Genomic DNA, 19,643 nt, shown 5'->3' with positions numbered 1-19,643 from the left:
GTCATGCACCTATTTTGAAAAAAGCAGTATGACCACCCCAAAACATATGCTACTCTGTTGAGAGAAATGGAGCATTCTGCATAAAACACTTTGGCCTTAAATAATCGAAACAGATTGGAAAACAGTCTTCTAGCGGTTTGGTTATACGGTTTAGGATGGGCCCAAACCCCATCTAAAATACCAGCTCCTCATTCTGGGTCAATCTCTTTAAAAAAAGTTTATTTGCATAGTTATAAATTACATAATATTATGATTATTTCATTCAATAAGACTTCATAAGCATGCACATATAGAGTAATGACTTGCTCTCAATTGCGTGGAGGTCAGGGAAATCTCGAACGTGATTGGGCTTTTTTTTGAGTGGTATTAATCTGCTTTGAACCATCTCTTTTCCCATCCGCTTCCCTTCTCCGAAAAGGTAAGAGACGTATCTACGATACGGAGAACAGGAGCGCTCCTCCTCGCTGCTGTGTTTGACTTAAAGGGTCCCTCCAGGGCCACAATATGCTGGTTGAACAAATACACGTGTCCCTAAGAGTCTTGTTTACCAACGACCGAGAGCCTTCTGGGAAATGGTGTTCATCAGCCCTGCGCTTAGCTAGCTTATAAGACGAAGAGAAACAACAAATCCCACTGTCCTCTGCGGCTCGGGAGGCTGGCCAACACTTATTTACGACTCTGCGTTCGGGATGACTGGCAGGGCCTCCCGTCCAACCGAAGGCGCGGAAGGACATCAAAACAAGTCTGTTTTCCACGGAGGAAACCTGACAGGCATTCGCAAGATCCAATGAGCAGAAAGAAGCATTTGATGGGCGTCCGCCGGAGCCATTGGGAGCCCAAAGTCCATAAAAAGGCGGGCGGGGCTTTCCCGAGAGAGAGAGAAAGAGAGAGGGCGGGGAAAGGGAGTCCTGTAATGGCGACGGGTTTGGTAAGTAGCGAGAAGTTTTGGAGCGAGCGTGAGGGGCGGTCAGGAAGGGACGGGGACGGACAGTCTGGGAACGAGTTGTTTCGAAGGCTTTTCTTTCTCGCCTGAGGGCCGTCGCGGTGTGGCGGGCAGAGGGGAAGCTTTTTGTGGGCGGTCACTTTGTGAGGGGCCGAAAAACGGCTGAGGAGAAAAGGAGGGGAGGAAGAAGACGGGCGCGACTCCACGGGGGGGGGGGGGCAGACCCCCGCCAATACGGCAACGGGCAAGGCCAGGCGGGCGTTAGACCTGAGGAGAGCCCCCCCCCACTTGTATTTCTCTTTTTTTGTCCCCTCCGCCTCGCCCCGCTTGACGAGACCCGCTTGTCGATTTGGCCAGCTGAGGGGAACGGGCCTTTATCTCGACGCCCGAGAGCGTTTCCCCCCTCAGCTGTGGGGCGCGGGCCCCTTTCCCCGCCCCCACCCGAAGCCTCGTCCTGTTGTTACGCACTTCTGAATGAATGGGGCCTTTGCGCGCATGCGCCGTTGTCCTGCGAGGAAAAAGTTTATAAACAAGGAGCGAGCGAGCGGGGGGGGGGGCGCGCGCTCCTCTTCCAGGCAATGGTCCACGTGACCAGAGAGAGGGGCGGAGGGAGGGCCGGCGCTCTGTGTTAAAGGGACCAATCGGAGCCCCGCGGCTCGTGCTCTGGCGCGTGACTCCCAACCGCCTGCCTCCCTTTTTCTCCCCTCTCGCCAGGCGCGTGACAGATACTTGGCGAACGGGCGGCGCGCGCGAGCGTCCTCCCCCCCCCGCCTCCTGTTCTTGTTTTGCGCAGATCCCGAGACGCTGCGCGCGCGCGGGTGGGGGGGGGGGAGGAGCGGAGCTGACAGTGACAGAAGCGCAGCAGGAGGAGTTAGCTGGATCAGGATCAGGCGCTGGCCGCCCTTCCACTTTCTCGGCTTGTATAACAGTGGGAAGTAGTGTCAATTAAGACTCAGTGTTCCCCAACCTTGGGCCTCCAGCTTTTTTTTTGGACTACAATTCCCATCATCCTTGACCACTGGTCTTGCTAGCGAGGGATGATGGGAGTTGTAGTCCAAAAACAGCGGGAGGCCCAAGGTTGGGGAGCACTGAATTAAGTAAGCGCACAGCTGTATCCAGCTTCTCTCTCTCTTCTCCCTTGTGCGAACGGTGCATGTTTCGTAGAGTCGTAGAACAGACTGTAGGGTTGGAAGGGACCCCCGTCATCGTGTCCAGCCTCCTGCAAATGCAGGGATCTCGACTAAAGCCTCTCCGTGACAGAGGGCCATCCATCCTGTATTTTGGAACCTGTTTTTTTTTTAATTAAAAAAAAATTGTGTGTTTGTGTTGTGAAGCATCCTGAGATCTGTGGATGAAGAGTGGTATTCAAATTTAATAATAATAATAACACTATTCAAGGAAGGAGAGTCCAAAATCTCACGAGGGAGACGGTTCCACTGTCAGAAAGTTCCTCCTGATGTTTAGTCAGGATTTCCTTTCCTGTAACTTGAAGCCATTGTTTTGGGTCCTACCCTCTGGAGCAAGAGAAATTAAGGTTGCTCCATCTCCCATGTGACAGCCCCTTAGATATTTGAAGGTTGCTGTCATATCTCCTCTCCCAAGTCCTTATCACCAGACTAGACATACCCAACCCCCTCAACTGTTCCTCATAAGGCTTGGCTTCTAGACCCTTGATAATGTTCCTGACCCTTCTTTAACTTTGAGCTGCGTGAAGATGGCAAGCCAAATAGGAACCAGAGGGGGTGCACTAGGGCAAGCATGGCTGTAGGGAGGACCAGAGGGTCACTGGTGGCTACTGTTGTCTCTAGCTGTGAAGATACCATTGTTTCTGCACTGCTCCCCCTTTCTTCCCCCCTTTGACCTTTTTTGGGGGCGGGGAGGGAACACAGAATCCACCAACTGAGAAGAATCTTTCTGTGACTTGCCTTGTACTGCTTTGATGGTTGCTGGTGAATAAAGTGAGACAGGAGAAAGCTTTGTGGTAGTGGCTTTTTCTTCTTTAAAATAAATATGTGTGCGTGTTACAGGAAGCGCTGTCCCGTGGCTGCTCACTGATACATGTAAAGGTATCTTTGACAGTGGGATACTAGTTTTCAAATGCACTTGGTTTCCTTGACTGTTACGATTTTAAGCATGCATCATTCACACAAGTGTCCAATAGGAACATGTGAAGCCATCTTAAGAGTGCATCTGTTGTTTGTTTATAATGTTGAATGAATTGAACACTGCCAAAATCTACCTGAAATGAAATGCAACAGTTTTAAAAATACAGTGGATATCTTAAGGTGAATAGAAATGTAAAATACAAGTTTATGATAAGAACTGCAACAGCAAGTAATATTGCATCAGGTGGTAATCTCATCTGCTAGCTAACTGCACAACCGAGGTTGTGAACTCATCAGCAGGTTAAAGGTTTTAAAATATTAAAAGTTTTTATTTGTTGGCAGAATGCCATCAGGGAAGTAGCCATGCAAATCTTCTTTGGGAAGGCTTTCTTATGGTGTGTGGTCAGCAACAACTTTCTACACTGTAATCTTGCCCATTTTCATATTGTGTACTGGCATGTGAATATCATTTTCTTCAAATTAAAGAAACAATATTCAATCAATAGTTAATTTTTTAAAAAAAGATTCTTAGGACAATGGTGGAAAAGCCATCTGGGTGTTTATATAATGACTTACAAGTTATTAAGGATGAAAACAGCATGGGGGGGGGAATCCTACTTGTATGCCTTATTTGCATTTTTTGTCTCAAAATTGATTCCTATGTGTGAAATCTGGCATTGTTTTTCTCTAGTGGATGAGTTCAGTTTCCTCTGTAGATCTGCGCACACCTGTATATTGCTTTTCGAGCAGCCTGCTCTGATTACTGACTAGTGGAGAGCTTGGCTCTATATCCAGCCAGTACATGGCTCTTGAGCCCCTTCCACGGACCATTTTGATGGGTGGGGTTGCCCACTTATCAGTCAGCTGACATTAAGCGACCCCACAATCCTCATTTTAGGCAGCAAATGACTGCACTATGGAATTCTGTAAGAATGAGTGGAATAGCTCTATTTTTACTTTAAAAAATCTTTTCCTTGTGGATAATTGCTGTGGGCAAATTTTGAATCACAAAGTGGAGGGGGACAAGATGCAGTTCCTGCAGGGACTCAGTTTGGCGCTTTGGCTTACTACAGTAGTTGGCTTTCTTTCTCTGAATGGCAAAACAATATGCTAGTGAGACCTGAAACAAAATGTTGCAGTATGGAGTGCTCCTGCTCAGGTTCTAGCCAGCCATGTCCTCTTCTAGGACACACCATTCCATTTCCTTTCTCCCTCAGTTTTTGATTCCTCCCCCCTGAAAAAACACGGGGTTAGTATGCTCACTCGTCTCATTGGTCTGTGTCTAAGCCCCCCCCCCTTTTAGGGTTTTTTCCTATCTTTCTTTTTAACTAGTTCTGGAATTCCCCTGCACATGTTCCCTCTTATTTCTTAGAAGCCCCATTTTGGCTACACTGTGGTTGGCACTCACCAGCTGACTTTGGTGTTAGGAGTGATGTTGGGATATGAGTTTAAGTTGTGTCTTTAGTCAGTAGCTTGAAGTTTGCAAATTTTGTCTTCCAGAGGTTTTTTGTATACCGTAAATTATGGCTGAATCTTGCTGTTTACAGACTGATTCTGTATTTCAGGATGCATAAAGGAAAGTGTTTATGCATGATGTTTGATTGTTGCTGTTCTGCCTTGGTTTTAATTTGTAAATTATCCATTGTTATCTTACATATGCAAAGACCTTATGGCTGGCTTTTGTTATTACTCAGAGTAACAAGTTATTGCTTTAGAAGGGTGTGTCATTTTAGGGAGTGAAACTTAATTTTTGCAAATTTCTTCAGTGAGCAGTCTTAAAAAAAATTTTTTTTGGGTGTGAGGAATTCAAATCTGCCATTATGTTTGTTATTGGACAACATTTAGCTTGGTAAAGCTACGTTTGATTAAAAAACACATAAATTGGAAAAACAAATAATTTTAATTTTACCTTCTGAGAATGTTAAATACTGCTATAAAATTTTAGTTTTATCTGCATAAAACATCCTACTAAGTATACATTACCTTGAAATCATAAAACAACATTAGAAAGTAATGACATCAGTTAATATGAAATTTAAACAACAGGTTTCATCAAGTCTTGCTTTTATTCATTCTTGGATATCAGCCATTGACTTGCTTCTTGGCCTCTAATATACCTCTCACTTTTCTCATGTGTATATACCCTGCCTGCTGCCCCTGTGACTTGTTTCTCACACCTCTCTATAAGACTGAGAATGACAGGGCCACTGTGGAACTTGCATTGGCTTGTCAGTAAACTTTTTTACTTTTGCTGTAGTAAGTTTACATGCCAAAGGAGGTTCATACACCTCGCCAGACCAGTCTTGCCAACTCCCAACAGGGATGAAGCACTGGGGTTTATGGAAGGTGTCTTCCTCGGACATACAGGAAGATGTCCCAGTGTGTCTCTGCCCCTCAAGTCAACAATCTCTGCCCCTCAAGTCAACATCTGAGCACAAAAGTGTCTGGATTATCATTTTGCTGAATACATACTATCCTGCATGCTGGATGGTTGGCCAAGCAGCGTCCACTACAGCCTTCTTTTGCAGCCTAACACACCACAGCTGAAACTCTGGTCTTTTTCAGTGATCAAGCTAGCACCCATAAAGGCAGCAGTGGTTATGGCAGCTGTGGCCACAGGCCAACACCATAGCTGATGCTTTGCGTAGCAACATTATGTATTTCTAATGTGTTCCAATCTTCTTTTTTATTAGAAGTGGAAGGTGTACTTGGTTTTCCGAATGTCAAATAATAACTTCCATCATTTCCATCTTTGGCATCAATGAGGGTGACAAAAGTACTGTTTGCTCAGTCCCACTTGTCAAGCATTTTAGGGTAAATGTCAGTTGCAAGACTGGCTGTTGGGTAGTTTCTGACATCCTCACCACTTTGTTCTCTTTGCAGTAGCCCATCACAAAGTTGGGAGTTCAGAGTTCCAATTAGGTTGCTCATATGTCTGTATATCCCAGCCTTGTTCTCTGTTTAGAAGCCATTGTAGGTCAATTCCTTATGGGTAGGATGGTTGTAGTAGTAGAATTACAGAGTTTGAAGGGACCCTGAGGATCATCTAGTCCAACCCCCTGCAATGTAGGAATATGCAGCTGTCCCTTATGGGGATCAAACCTTATGGGAAGCAACCTTGGTGTTATCAGCACTGAGCCAGCACTGATGTTTTTAACACACTGATGAAGATTCTTCAACCTGTGAAAGAAGCAAAATATTCCTTTTTCTGCCTCAAATTCGGAGAAATTGAATTTAGTTAGAATAGCTCTTACTATAAAATATACCATTCCATCATTTCAACCGATGAATGCAACATTGTATAAAGAATCATGCTGAGATGTTACATTTGATGAATTGTGTAGTCTATGTATAACAATAAGGTCAGGCAAGAGTTAGCTATGAGTCTTGGAGACATTTTAATTGGCAAAAATTTTTTATAGAGAGTTGGGAGTGATAGATCTTGGTAATCCATCTTCATGCAGTTGTAACTGTAGCTAAGTGACTTAATGCGTGTAATTTTCTCATTCTGCTTAAGTCAGATAATTTGAAGCATCCTACCATGGTTTGGGAAGTTAAGACTAACCAGATGCCTAATGCAGTGCAGAAACTCCTGTTAGTGGTGGACAAGAGAACTTCAAGGATGAACGAATCATTGGAATTACTGAAGTGTAATGAGAACCTCCCATCTTCTCCTGGATATGCATCTTGTGATGAGCACATGGAGCTTGGTAAATACTCTGGCTTTCTTAAAATAAACTGAGGATGCATTTGTCTTACACAATGAGATTCATATAACATTCACTGGGTACCATCCAATCATATGTAGAGTTGAGAGTGGGACTCATTCAGCACAGATACTTGGGCCAAGATCTAGAGTGCATATTGGGTCTATGCAAGGGAATTAGGCAAACTTGCTGAATTCTTATTATTGCATTCCCTTGATTGACTTGATTCTATGCCAAAAAACAAATGTGTTTGGAAACTCCCTTCAGTTTGCCATGGAGGGAAGGAGCATTGTCAGCTTGAAATTGCAGAGAATGCTGTAATAATAGCAACATGAATGTGCTGGAAGTTGGCCACAATTGGTGGATGTCTTCTGCTTCTTTGCTGATGCCATATGATTTCCTCATTTTTGAGAAGACTGTTCCCAAAGGGCGACAATATACCTTTCACTAGATGAAAACACTAAGATAAGGTTGGTTGCAAAGAATCTGGGCATTGCTAATTCCAAATATTCCAAATAATATAATATCTGTCCAATTTGAGGAACTTGCACATGAAGCTCCACCTCTGTCAATATCTGCTCCAGTCATGCAAATATGAGGTGGTGTACAAATGTTGGGTTGAGTTCTTCATTGCTTGATATTGTGTGTTCAGTGTACTTTTTATGAAGGGACCCTCCAGAAACATACCAAGTTGCTTGCTCTGCAGACTCCTGTGTTTAAACATAAACTCAGATGGGACAGTTCAGAACATAAATATATGGCCCTCCATTTTCAATGCTGTTGGCATAATTTGATAATCCCTGGCCTACGGGATAAGGAGTGTCAAAATCCCAAACTGCGTCAGCAAAAGCCTTTCCAGAAACTGAGACAATACTGGTGTAGTTAGAAGTGTGGGCTCCTTCCACCCAGCTCAGGACTTTTCATGTTCCCATTTTGGTGTGATGGTGCTGTGATGGGCCTTGAAGGTAGGAAATGGGTATGGACAATAGGTAATTTGTCGACCCCCCCCCCCAAAAAAAACAAATAATAATAGTCAGGGAGATCAACCTTAATTGACCTGTAGACCTTAGGTTGTGCTGGTCTAATCTGTAGGAATCAATCAGACCATGTGCTCTTTTTTGCAGATGATCTTCCTGAACTGCAGGCTGTTCACACTGATTCTACCCCACCTGCACTTTTCCAGCTGAGTGCTGATGTATCGCATCAGGAATATTCAAGGCCTTCATGGAACCAGCATACCTCAAGCAGCAGTTCAGAAAATGCTTATACTTGTGAGAATGGAGTGAACTGGTTGACAGAATTGGCAAACATAGCTACTAGTCCACAGAGTCCTCTAATGCAGTGCTCTTTTTATAACAGGTGTGGTGTAGATTCACATTTCTTACGTTTCTATCCATTTTGTAGCTTGCAGCAGCATTCATATTGTTTAAAGAGTTTTATTTTGCATTAAACTTTGGGATACTACCCTTTTACAACTGGAACCTCCTTGCATGGGTGGTTGTCTAAAGGCATAGCAACTGTTTTAAACATGTAATAACATGAAACAAAAAATTTAATGGTAATTGCAGAGTCCCTGTTTTTAAAGTAGGCTGTTGACAATTATCACGTTTACTAGCTTTAACAGTTTATTGTTTAAATTTATTTTTTGCTCCTTCTATTTGTGTGCCACCCAGTCTACTTGCTCACGATCTAAATAAACCAAAATGTTGCTTGCTATTACTTTGGGCCCCTCAGTCACAGTTCTGTAGCTGAAAGGGTGGCAGGAGGTTGGAGCTTCTAGGCTGCCCTGCCATGTTAGAACACTGTAGCTAAAGGACTGATTCTCCCTTGTGTCCCCCAGCTATAGCCTGGAATAAGGAGGTCTTCAAAGAACTCACTAAGTTTATTCCCCAGCCCTCCTTTCTTTGTAGCAATGAGCATTGGTTGGACTACTTACTGTGTTAACCTCTTTTTCATCTATGTGTTTTGGTAACACTGGGGCAGACTGCTGCGGTGTGATAATAGTAAAAAATAGTAAAAAAATTGAGCACAGTATTTGTTGATGAAACCAAGCACATCATAGAAATGTTAGCAGCATTATGTTCTATTGCCAAATACGCAAAGGGAGAAAAGACCTCGAAGTTACAGAGTATAATTTATTGGCCAAACACATTTAAAGATTTTTATTTTTTCAGGAACCACTGATTTTGGTCTGTTCAAAGAAGCAACTAAGACATTACTATCTCAGAATTGTCAATAAATTACTCTTGGTGTACCTGTGATGCTTTTCCTTCTTTCCTTCCTTGAGCAATATCTGCTTATATATATATATATATATATATTTAACAATTATTTCCTAGATCATCTCCTGTTCATCTAATAGCTACAAGCAAAAGTTTACATTCCTATGCACGTCCTCCACCAGAATCCTCTCAGAGTGACTCTGGTTTTCCTAAGCATCACATTGATGAAACACCTGTCAGACATGAAAGGGTAAGCTTTGTTTATTGAACTAGCTAAAGACCAGATTTAAACTTTTTAGAAATTGAAATAGCTTTACTTTGCCAGCTGCTCATTTAGATTTTTTACTTGTTTAGTGTTGGGAGCAATCTTTGTGGTAGCGTACATAGCTTGAAGAGCTCACAATCCAAGGGAGGTACAGAATGAACTACAAAAGACCAAGCTTTATGATGTTCACTATTTTATGCTTGGCAAGTAGATTAAGTATGAGAGAAGCTGTGAAACAAAACATCAAAACACATGGAACATTGTCTTATTCATTTCTACTACTGTCAATACAGAACACTGTATTCTGATTCTTAGGCCAATTTAAAACATACATTTTTAGCATCACTTACTTTTGAGAACAGTTGTCTTGGCGGTTTTCTATTTGCCTTAATCATGTTGCACGTGTCATTTTTGTGAGGGGGGCACACTAAGTTGGGGTGAGCTTTGTGTGTGAGAGGGAGAGAGACAGACAGGCAGGCAGAAATGAGGAAAGTAGCATAGGAATGCTTAAATATGGAACTGGGTCTTTGGTTTGTGAAAGATTTGTTCCATAATGTAGCTGCTACAAAGAGTCATATAAAAGATGTAAAATTTAAGAATACTTGGGAAAAGACATGGCAGCAATTAAGTGAAATATTAGAAACCCCATGCAGCTTGGTTTTGCAAGAAACTGAAAAGTATTCATATACTGTCCACCTAGAAATATTTATTTAAAAACCTTTATGTGGCTTTGTTTTCTCAACAGACAACTAGTGAATCAGAGTCTGGAATTTTCTGTATGTCATCCCTGTCAGACGACGATGATCTAGGATGGTGCCACTCCTGGCCTCCAACTGTTTGGCATTGTTTCCTTAAAGGTAAAATGCCATATATTACAGGGCAGGATTTAATAATTGGGTTTGTCATTTTGATGACACTAATTTTCTTTTTAATAAAACTTTAGGAACACGTTTATGCTTTCATAAAGGACGCAACAAGGAATGGGAGGATGCTGAAGATTTTGCTAGGTCCACAGCCTGTAAAAATGAAATGGATGATTCAGTGAGTACTTACAAAGTAAGTTTTTCTTTTCATATTCTTTTGTAATGACCCCAGCAATTTATCAGCTGTTTGCCTGAGTTAATTTCTAAACGTTGCATTCTTTAAAGAGAGACAGACAGCAAAGGAAAGCATTTACATGCAGCCATCTTAATAGGCTAGCCTGTGAGGAAGGAGTAGAAAGGTATGGTTGGCTACTTGGCTGCATATCCAGGAGCAATGGCAGATTGCTCAAGAAAAGCTGATGCTAAATTATTTGGTGATAGTGTCTAAGGGAAAGTTTCCTCTTTTGAAGTGCTGCTGCAAACTAGGCTGATTACATATTAAAGAAATCCTGCCTGGTATGTCTTGCCCATGGTGGCTGATCATACATGTAGTAAACAAATCTAGTGACTAAAGTGAAATAAATGTTAGTGGCTGAGCCAGAAATATTGTGGGAAGGAGAAAGTGACTGTTCTTGCCAAATAAATTACACACTCTTAGTTCTTTTAGGATGAGAGTAGTTTCAATGTCCGTAGACTCACGTGTTCCTTGAATAACCAAAGTTCGCCTGTTCTACAGGGATATGGTTCTGATGGTTTGAAGTTGATATCCCATGAAGAAAGTGTTTCATTTGGCGAGTCAGTTCTAAAATTGACTTTTGATCCTGGCACAGTGACAGATGGCTTGCTTACTGTAGAGTGTAGACTAGATCATCCTTTCTATGTTAAAAACAAAGGTAAGAAATTATTATAACTATTTTAATGCATGTAGAACATCACTGTAAAGTATATTCTGGTAATCCAGTCATCATCTTATTGCCATAAACTGTCATAGTCTTTCTACCTCTGCTTTAAAAAAAAGATAATCTATTACCATGACAAAAACTTTATTCTTCATCTCTGCAGTCTCTTCTGTCTCTGTGCAGAAAACTTCTAAAACTTCCATGTACATCCTCCTCAATTTTTTCAACCTCCCAGCGTTAGTACATTTAGCGAACACCTCTAATACTAGAGACTTTTTTTCTGAAAATAAAACCTTGTTCCAGCAGGCTTTTGGGAACTGTCAGATTTTAATGAAAGGGCCAGTGTCATACTGTTTTCATTATAATTATTTGTATGGTTTTACCAGATTTTAAAATTAAAGCTATCTATATGTAAATGTTTGTTTTTTAATTACTGCTTTTTCTAAGTTTCTAGCACATCTTTTTTTTTTAATGTTAGCTCCCTTGAGTCCCTGTCAGGAAAAAAGGTGCGCTATAAATAAATAAATATATATATATATATAACAGCAGGCTTATGTTAAATGCAAATGCCTGCTGGAGAAGGAGGTATGGAACTCTTCTGGCAGGTTCCAGCATGATAGATACCTATATGTAAATTAAAGTGTTTGCTATCTCTTGCAATGAAACTCATGTAGCATCCCAATGGTGAATATTTTTATTGCCATGATGTTATGCTGTAACGTTCGTTTGGTTTGTGCCATCTGAACTCCTTTATGTGCAGGCACAGCAGGTCCTAGGGTACTGGAAAAGTTTAATGTCTTCCATGATACTGAAAATCAACTGTTGCCCTTGTATAGAATTTGAACAACTGAAACCATTCAACTTCTGGGAAGAGCTTTATTTACCAAATAACCCCTGATCCTACTAAACTTAATTGTGCTCAAGTTCCCTGGAAAACAGTGCTGTTTGCATTTTCTTGCAGACATTATTCAGTTGCCTCACTGATTTCAGTAGGAGTTAAGCATGACTAACTTCAGATAACACCATACCCATGACTTTTTGGACATTGATATGGAGCAGAGGGAAAGCCTTAAGCTCTTAATTGCGCAATATATTCCTTGCTGAAAGTGGTGAAGTCCTATTAGATTATTCATTGCTTTGGTGGTAGGATATGTTTAAAATAAGCAATTAAAAAAATGATGTGAACAATTTTTTTCCTGTTCTGAAAAAAATACTGAGATTCTAAAGCCTCTTTCTTCCCTTTCCCTACATATGTGGTGACTCCATGACACTTTGGGCAGGTTCCTTTATGTATTTTTTTTCTAATTGTAAAACATCTAGGGAAGCACCAAGGGTGCAATGCCCAGGGATCATAGGATATATTGGGTCTCCCTCTCTGACATTAGAGACAAGAGATTCGATGCCACACTAGAGAAAGAAATTTCATGTCAGATTTTGCCCCCAGCCTGGTGCAGAAACCTCTTGATGCTCTAGCCCAGCCCAGAATTGGGCATGTTGAAACTGGTTCAAAGGTGTGTCAGGGAGGGTTGGGGAACAACTCTGGAGAGACCCGGTCATTAATTGATCTAAATCTCTCTCAGTAATTGTTACCCCAGTGTTCACAATGGGAGGGAAACTGTGGAAAGGAAGAGAGACTGCAAAACAGATGAATGTGTGCAAGAGCATTCCTCCAACTCACTTTTCCACTCTTAATGAGAGCCTGGCAGATCTTTGTCTGATTGCTTAAAGCGCCTTCATATTCTTGACATTTGGATTCTAAATACATTTGCTAAGGAGGAAGCCACATTTAACACAGAGGGGCTTATTTCTGAGCAGATGTATATAGAATTGACTTTCGTGCTATTGGGACTCTAAATAAAGAGAATCTGAGTTGCCGGACTATTTATCTAATTCAAGGTTTTTTCCATTCAGGCTGGTCATCTTTTTATCCGAGCCTGACTGTGGTTCAGCATGGAATTCCATGTTGTGAAATGCACATTGGAGATACCTGTCTACCTCCAGGACACCCTGATGCCATTAATTTCGATGATTCGGGTGTGTTTGATACATTCAAAAGGTAACTCTTAAGAATGGACAGTATTTTATTTTGTTTCAATTGTTTTTTGCTACCTTGAGCACTGATTGGTGGAAGAAAGACACATAAATATAACTAATAGATAAATAGTGTAAGTATCAAGTTACTTGCTTTTCTTAGGTGTTGCTAACAATTTTTTGGTTCCTTCTATTCCAGTTTAAATTTTAAACACACACAAAAAGCAGTCAATGATGTTTCTCAGACTTTTTTTCTCACAGTATCTTGAACAAGTAGCAGATGATGGTAATCTTAAAACTGATGGTGCAGGGTTTTGTTTAAAAAAAAAAAACTTTTAGAATGCAGTTTAAATACAATATTGGATGTTATTTTTGGAAATGTGGGACACATGAACTATATTTCAGCAATTTGTTTTCTTTATTTATCAGCTTCACCTGTAGTATCAATAAAAAAATCTATAGATTTATCAGTTTTCTTCCACTAGGGGGTAGAAAACGACCAGTTTCAAGCCTTCAGTTAGAATGTATGGCATGAATAAGAGATGAATTTACCTCCAATTGATATACTAAATTAGATGGAGAACTAGATCCAGCAAATGGGAGCATTGTTACATGTTATTTGAGAGTTGTGATGTTAAATTCTTGAGAATAATTTTTTGGATTAATGTGAATATTAGAGAATTTTCGTTTAAAATAGGAGAATATTCATTTTAATACATTGAAAATGATATAATTTTAATGTACAGTATTGAAAATGTTATAATTCGTTAATATACATGTTTATTCATGGGTAAGCTTGTTCAGATGGCAACCAAAAACTGTACTGATACTTTTATTCAATGGGGCAGTGCAGTGTATTCATATTCTTTGATTTATTTTGCACCAAACTTGAAATTGAAAATTCAACGTGAATGACTCATGTTAATCACTAAGCCTGCCACTAACTCTATATTTACCATCAACTTTGAATTCTAATTATGTTGTATATGTATGAAATGTAGCTTTTAAAGTAAAGGGACTATAAAAAAATCTCAGGTCCACTATATGAGAATGTTATTTAATAAGCATATCTACGTGGTACAGTATTTTCAGTGCAACACTAATACAATCAATATAAAGTTTAAAATAAATGCTATTATTTCCAGAAAATAAAACACAAATAATCAGTAATGACAAGTGACATAACATCAGAAATGCAAATTGCTATCTGCTTAGACAAGTAAGGCAACATACAACGTATTTAAATTATAACTGATAAATTGTCACAAGAAATAAATTTATTTTAAAAATAGGCTTTAAGTAACAAGTGTCAAATGTTTATAAATTTATATTGACTCCTCAAACATCTTAAGAGGATAAGTCACCATTTTCGTCTCCACTGGTAACAGAGCTTTCAGTTCCACACTGATCATCTGATCATAAAACAAAGTTGATGGTTGTGTAAAATTCACTGAGTTTGTTAGAAGCTGTGTTTTCTTCTTCTGAGAGTTTTAAGTTACTTACTAGATTTTTAAAATGTGGGTTGTAAAACTGGTTCTTACATTAGAATTTACAGTTTGTGGAGAATATTCTCATTCTCGAGATTATTATCTGGAGAATATTCTCACCTCACATCACTATTTGAGAGTAAATCTAGACTTGAAAAATAAAACCTGCAACTTATTTTTTAAACTGGTTTCTCCATTTCAGTTATGATTTTACACCGATGGATTCCTCTGCGGTTTATGTGCTAAGTAGTATGGCTCGCCAGCGCCGTGCTTCTTTATCTTGTGGAGGATCAGGAAGCCAAGACTTTGAAAGATCAGAATGCAGTACAAACTGTGGACCTGCTCAGTCATCACAAATTTCACCCAGTTCTTTGTATAGTAAAGCCAGCAAAAGCCACAGCTCAGGGACTGCAAGTACTGTGAATGCCACTTCTCCCAACAAATGCAAAAGACCAATGAATGCCTTCATGCTTTTTGCCAAAAAGTACAGAGTAGAATATACTCAGATGTATCCAGGGAAAGATAACAGGTAAGGAATATGTATGCTTCTGATTGTGATTTACATTTTAAGTGCAGAGAGTTCAGATATGGGTTGCTGGCCTGATAAACGAAATATCCTTGGGGTCCTTCTATATTGCTTTTGAAAATGATTCCAAAATGGAAACTTGCATATTGATGTGGTTTGATGTAATGTTCTTTGTACAACCAAGGGTCAAGCAGTGGGTTTGTAGACGAGCTTAAAACACAGTTTCCCGGTTTGCATCTCATTGGAAACTGTGGATTAACAAACAAAGAAGTTTCGTCTAAAAAAGCAGAGAGTAGTAGCACGCTGCCATTGACATAATTCACAATTACAGTACTACCGACATTTTTGATGGATGGAATGGGAAGCAGGCGGGAACAAAATTATGACATGTGGCATAATTACCAAAAACTACACGATTGCTTGGCTTATTAGTGTCTATTCCTGGCTAACTACGTACTTCCATGATTATGGGGCGTGTTTAAAGATGCGGTTGCTAAACCTCTTCTTCCCTTTATTTTATTCAATGAATGGATGGCTAACCTCTGGTCATCCAGCTGTTGTTGGGACTCTTAACTCCCATCAGCCAGTCAGCATGGCCAACAGTTGAGGAAAGTGGGAGTTGTGGACCAGCAGTACTGGAGGGCCGTAGGTTAGCCATCCCCGTTTTAAATTGAGGAACACATGATCTATATCAGGCATAGGCAAACTCGGCCCTCCAGCTGTTTTGGGACTACAACTCCCACCATCCCTAGCTAACAGGACCAGTGGTCAGGGATGATGGGAGTTGTAGTCCCAAAACAGCTGGAGGGCCGAGTTTGCCTATGTGATATAAATGCTAGGTGGTGTTATTGTCATGCATGGCAGAAATGTTATATATTTTAGGCTGCAATCCTACAGACACTTATTTGGGAGTATGCACTGCTGAATAGCAGAAAAGGAAAACTATAGCAAGACACACAACAAACTGGTGGTTGTATTAATGTTGAATTTCTTTATCAGTGGTTTCTTATACAGTGGTGCCTCGCAAGACGAAAAGAATCCGTTCCGCGATTCTCTTCGTCTAGCGGTTTTTTCGTCTTGCGAAGCAAGCCCATTGACAGCTTAGTGCTATTAGCGGCTTTTAGCGGCTTATCAGCTTAGCAGATAAGTGGCTTAGCGGCTTAGAAAAAGGGGGGGAAAGGGAAAAAAAGTTGGAAAAACTCGCAAGACATTTCGTCTTGCGAAGCAAGCCCATAGGGAAATTCATTTTGCAAAGCACCTCCAAAACGGAAAACCCTTTTGTCTAGCGGGTTTTTTGTCTTGCGAGGCATTCGTCTTGCGGGGCACCACTGTATACTGTTATCAAAGTAGCCACAAGCAGTATGTTTTGGACACATCTTTATATGCCTAAAACAAAGTATATACATACTCTTCCAAACTCTGCAACTTCGGACTGGCCCAATGTGAACTTGCAGACACATACTGACTTCATCCATTTTTTTTTAAGATTAGTTGTCAGGATAAGTGGGATAAATAAAAAGCACTTTGTTGTGTGAATTATGGTAATAGATGTCTAGTTGAAATGTATTTGTATTCAGCAATAAGGAGATGCAAGCATAATGGGTATTAATTACATATGTAGAAGTCTTGAATATTAAGGCCCTGTAATGAGGTGAATGCTTTGCTCTACCATCATCCATGCTTACAGAACAATAGTTCTCCAAATTTGACAAATTACTTACAAATATCTTCAAAATCACGTAGGACTTCCTGCCTTTCAGTTAATTCAGTGTCACAGGATAATAAACAATTGCACCTAGCTTGAACAAGGACATTATCTGTGAACACTTGAGTGTTTTCTTGTATATAATTTTTATCCTGTGCTATCCTCAGAAAGGAAATGAATACTAGAAAATGTTACATGTGCTGCTGGATTCTTGCATTGACTATTTCCTAAATATTTCTCCTGCAGAGCCATAAGTGTGATACTTGGTGACAGGTGGAAAAAAATGAAAAATGAAGAAAGGCGGATGTACACATTAGAAGCCAAGGCCTTGGCTGAAGAACAAAAACGTTTAAATCCCGACTGCTGGAAACGGAAACGAACAAATTCAGTATGTTTTTCCTCTACTTTGACATTTTAGTGCGCATCTTGGTGCTTGGGGATTCACGTAGAATACTTCAGAACTGCAGGGCACCTGTCCCTACATTCTCTGTGAAATTTGAAATGTAACCCCATGCTTGCCATCAGGCTTTTCCTTTCATAGGGAATTCATTTGTCCATGTTCAAAGTTACCCTTTTCATGATACTGTATGATAATGCACAAAAGGGTGTGTGTGTAAAAAAGTCTCTCTTTTTTTGCATTTCCCTGTGTAGATGTTAACATCTAAAGGTAGGGGCAAGAATCTCATAGAGTTGCTTATAGCAAATGTCTAAGAAAACTAATCTGTGTATCATCATCATTCAAAAAGTCCTGCTTTCCCTGGCCATATACCATATATTGCTCTGTTGAAAGAGCAATGTTTTGGCACTGACCAAGTACTCAGCCTTATGACAGCACATCCATCATCCCCACTCCCCCCCATCAATTTATTATATTGATGCCAGCACTGTCTCCTTAAGCCATAGAAGCCAGAGCTAACAAAGAGATAATTATTTCTAAACAATACTAGCTGAAGTCTACACAAGACCATAGAAAGGTTCTGCCTTTTACATTCTGGGCAGGTTTTGAAACCACCTTACAAAGGGGGAAAGGAATAAAGGAACGCACATTTTGAGATAGGTGCTTTAAGGAAAACCAGTTGTAGAAAGCATTTATTATGGGTTGGATCCTTAGGTTCCCTTTTAGACCAAATAATTTCTGTTGTAGGAAAAGAACTTGGGTCCAATGCAATGCTTTTGGGTTAAATATATTGGCAGAAGATGACCTGAAAGTTCTTCCAACAGGGTTGCCATTTTTTGGGGGGGGGGTTGTGTGTGGTTGTGCTGAAGCAGGTAATATACTTCCATGTGCAAATTGAGTCTCACGCTTTGTGCATTCATCTTAGTTTCTGGTTCTCATTTTTACAGGGTTCACAATAACATTAGATCGGAATTCTTCTACAAATACATAGTGGAAGAAGACTTGATGATCAAGAATTCATGATTTGTTGTGAAGGTGCGACCATAAAATACTGGCAGCATTGAGTTGTTAGGAATGAGAATTTGCTTATTACAGTAGAGCATTAAGAAAGCTAAAAACTATCAGCATTTTAAAACCAAATTGCCTTATTTTTCTTCCAAACTACATATATGTCTATCAGGTGTAATAGGCTTGAAAATGGATATCCTGTGGTGCTAAAGAATAGTAGGAAGAGGAGCTTTGTATAAATGTTTATTTTTAAGAAAAATGCAAAAAAGGGGAATTTTAAATATGTAACCTGTTTATACATTGATTCTTATTGCTGATTAATATGTATTGCACAAACTATGTAATTAACTACAAATCTGGGAGCTGGGATTTTCTGACATAATATATGAACTTCTCGTTTGCCCAGTGCCAACAAGTTACCAGAATGTGTGGCAAAGTGGATAGGAAATGTATATACTATATGTATACTATATGTAGCAAAATTGTTATCTTTTTGGGAAGATAACACATTTATAAATTATTTGAGGTGTGATCTCTTCCCAGCAAGAATAAAAAGCAGAATTGCCAGGGCTGTTGATAAAGGCCCAGGGTTAAATTCATTACTTGCATTATCCCAAAAGAATGGTGCTTCTTGTGGTGTCACCATTTTATTCTTAAAGGGTTTTTTTTTTGCCGGGGGGTGGGGTGGGGACGGGTGTTCCTATGCTGCATATTTTAAAGATTTTATTTTGCCATAAGACATCTTTTATGGTGGGGACAAACTTTGCACTTACTGTAGGTGCAACATTTGCACTTTACTGTTTCCCCTCCATCTATCTAAAAGTAGAGGAAATATGTTAGATTTATGGCTACTTTTGCTGTGAACATTACAACATAGCTTTTAATGTTACTAAATAAAGAGTGTGTTTCTGTTTAAGAATCACAACAATAAATTTCAGCACCTGACATGTCTATGATGTTGCTCCTATGATTTTGCACACTATATTCATGTATTTCAAATAAATTTGTAAAATATATTGTCTAGTATTATGTACATCAAATGAGTTGTGACTAAATGCCATTACCCATCTATATGATTGCTACATAGGAGGAGCACTTAAAGCAAATATGCATAGGATTTTTAATTAAAGTAGATTTCCACTCAGAATATAGCATGAGTTTAAGATAAAAACATTGTTACTTCAATGTACATGGAATAAAGAATTATGTAATATGAAAAATGTGACTTTAAACCTCAAGGATCGTTGCCAAGAAGTAAATGTGTATTGTATACACAAAAGGTTTTTCTTGTGGTCAGCTTAGAAGCTCTTTACATGAAAATCTTGTTTCAGTGTCTCCAGGGAAAAGAGCCTTTTTGTGATACAAAATGCTTTGGTTTCTAAATTAAAAAGTGACATTAGAACAGTATTTAAAAGTTTTTTTTATTATATATGGAAAGCTGAAGACTGCAGAGTGCATTTGATTTTCAGACATTTAAGTATTGAC

General features: G+C 39.8%; 2 protein-coding genes and 1 long non-coding RNA gene across 7 annotated transcripts in view; 2 read left to right on the top strand and 1 right to left on the bottom strand.

Annotated features, from left to right (window-relative positions):
- Positions 1-813: 813 nt before the first annotated feature.
- Positions 814-19,560, top strand: HBP1 (HMG-box transcription factor 1). 3 transcript variants are annotated; one of them, XR_014160693.1, is made up of 12 exons: positions 814-928; positions 6,566-6,758; positions 7,880-8,114; positions 9,095-9,227; positions 9,988-10,099; positions 10,186-10,298; positions 10,842-10,998; positions 12,916-13,060; positions 14,725-15,051; positions 17,000-17,141; positions 18,098-19,287; positions 19,323-19,560. XR_014160693.1 is itself a non-coding variant. In XM_081878494.1 (11 exons), the coding sequence occupies exons 1-11, from the start codon at positions 914-916 to the stop codon at positions 18,107-18,109; spliced, it is 1,584 nt and encodes a 527-aa protein (XP_081734620.1). In that variant the 5' UTR covers positions 814-913; the 3' UTR covers positions 18,110-19,560. The 3 variants fall into 3 exon arrangements, 2 of the variants coding, with proteins under 2 accessions (XP_081734620.1, XP_081734621.1); XM_081878494.1 differs by having other exon boundaries at positions 18,098-19,560; XM_081878495.1 differs by having other exon boundaries at positions 819-928; positions 6,570-6,758; positions 18,098-19,560.
- On the top strand, positions 1,779-3,653 carry LOC309351125. The gene is made up of 2 exons (XR_014160703.1): positions 1,779-1,881; positions 2,030-3,653. It is a non-coding gene; the product is annotated as an uncharacterized lncRNA (long non-coding RNA).
- COG5 (component of oligomeric golgi complex 5) overlaps positions 10,843-19,643 on the bottom strand; it is a 166,378-nt gene continuing 157,577 nt past the window's right edge. Inside the window, exon 23 of one of the 3 annotated variants that reach the window (XM_081878475.1) lies at positions 10,843-10,981. The gene's annotated coding sequence lies outside the window, so the exon portion shown is untranslated. Of the gene's footprint in view, positions 10,982-15,137; positions 15,297-18,404; positions 19,537-19,643 lie in introns of those variants that run through there. The other 2 variants (XM_081878476.1, XM_081878477.1) reach the window with 2 other exon arrangements.

Source organism: Podarcis erhardii, assembly GCF_964252035.2.
Source record: "Podarcis erhardii genome assembly, chromosome: 10".
NCBI classification, from domain to species: Eukaryota; Metazoa; Chordata; class Lepidosauria; order Squamata; family Lacertidae; genus Podarcis; species Podarcis erhardii.
Note: the sequence above shows the minus strand (reverse complement) of the source record. Positions and strands in the feature narration are given on the sequence as shown.

Coding starts and splice junctions, on each gene's coding strand:
- HBP1 (XM_081878494.1), top strand. Junction 9,228..9,987: donor CACCTGTCAGACATGAAAGG/GTAAGCTTTGTT, acceptor TTTTCTCAACAG/ACAACTAGTGAATCAGAGTC. Junction 10,999..12,915: donor TTTCTATGTTAAAAACAAAG/GTAAGAAATTAT, acceptor TTTTCCATTCAG/GCTGGTCATCTTTTTATCCG.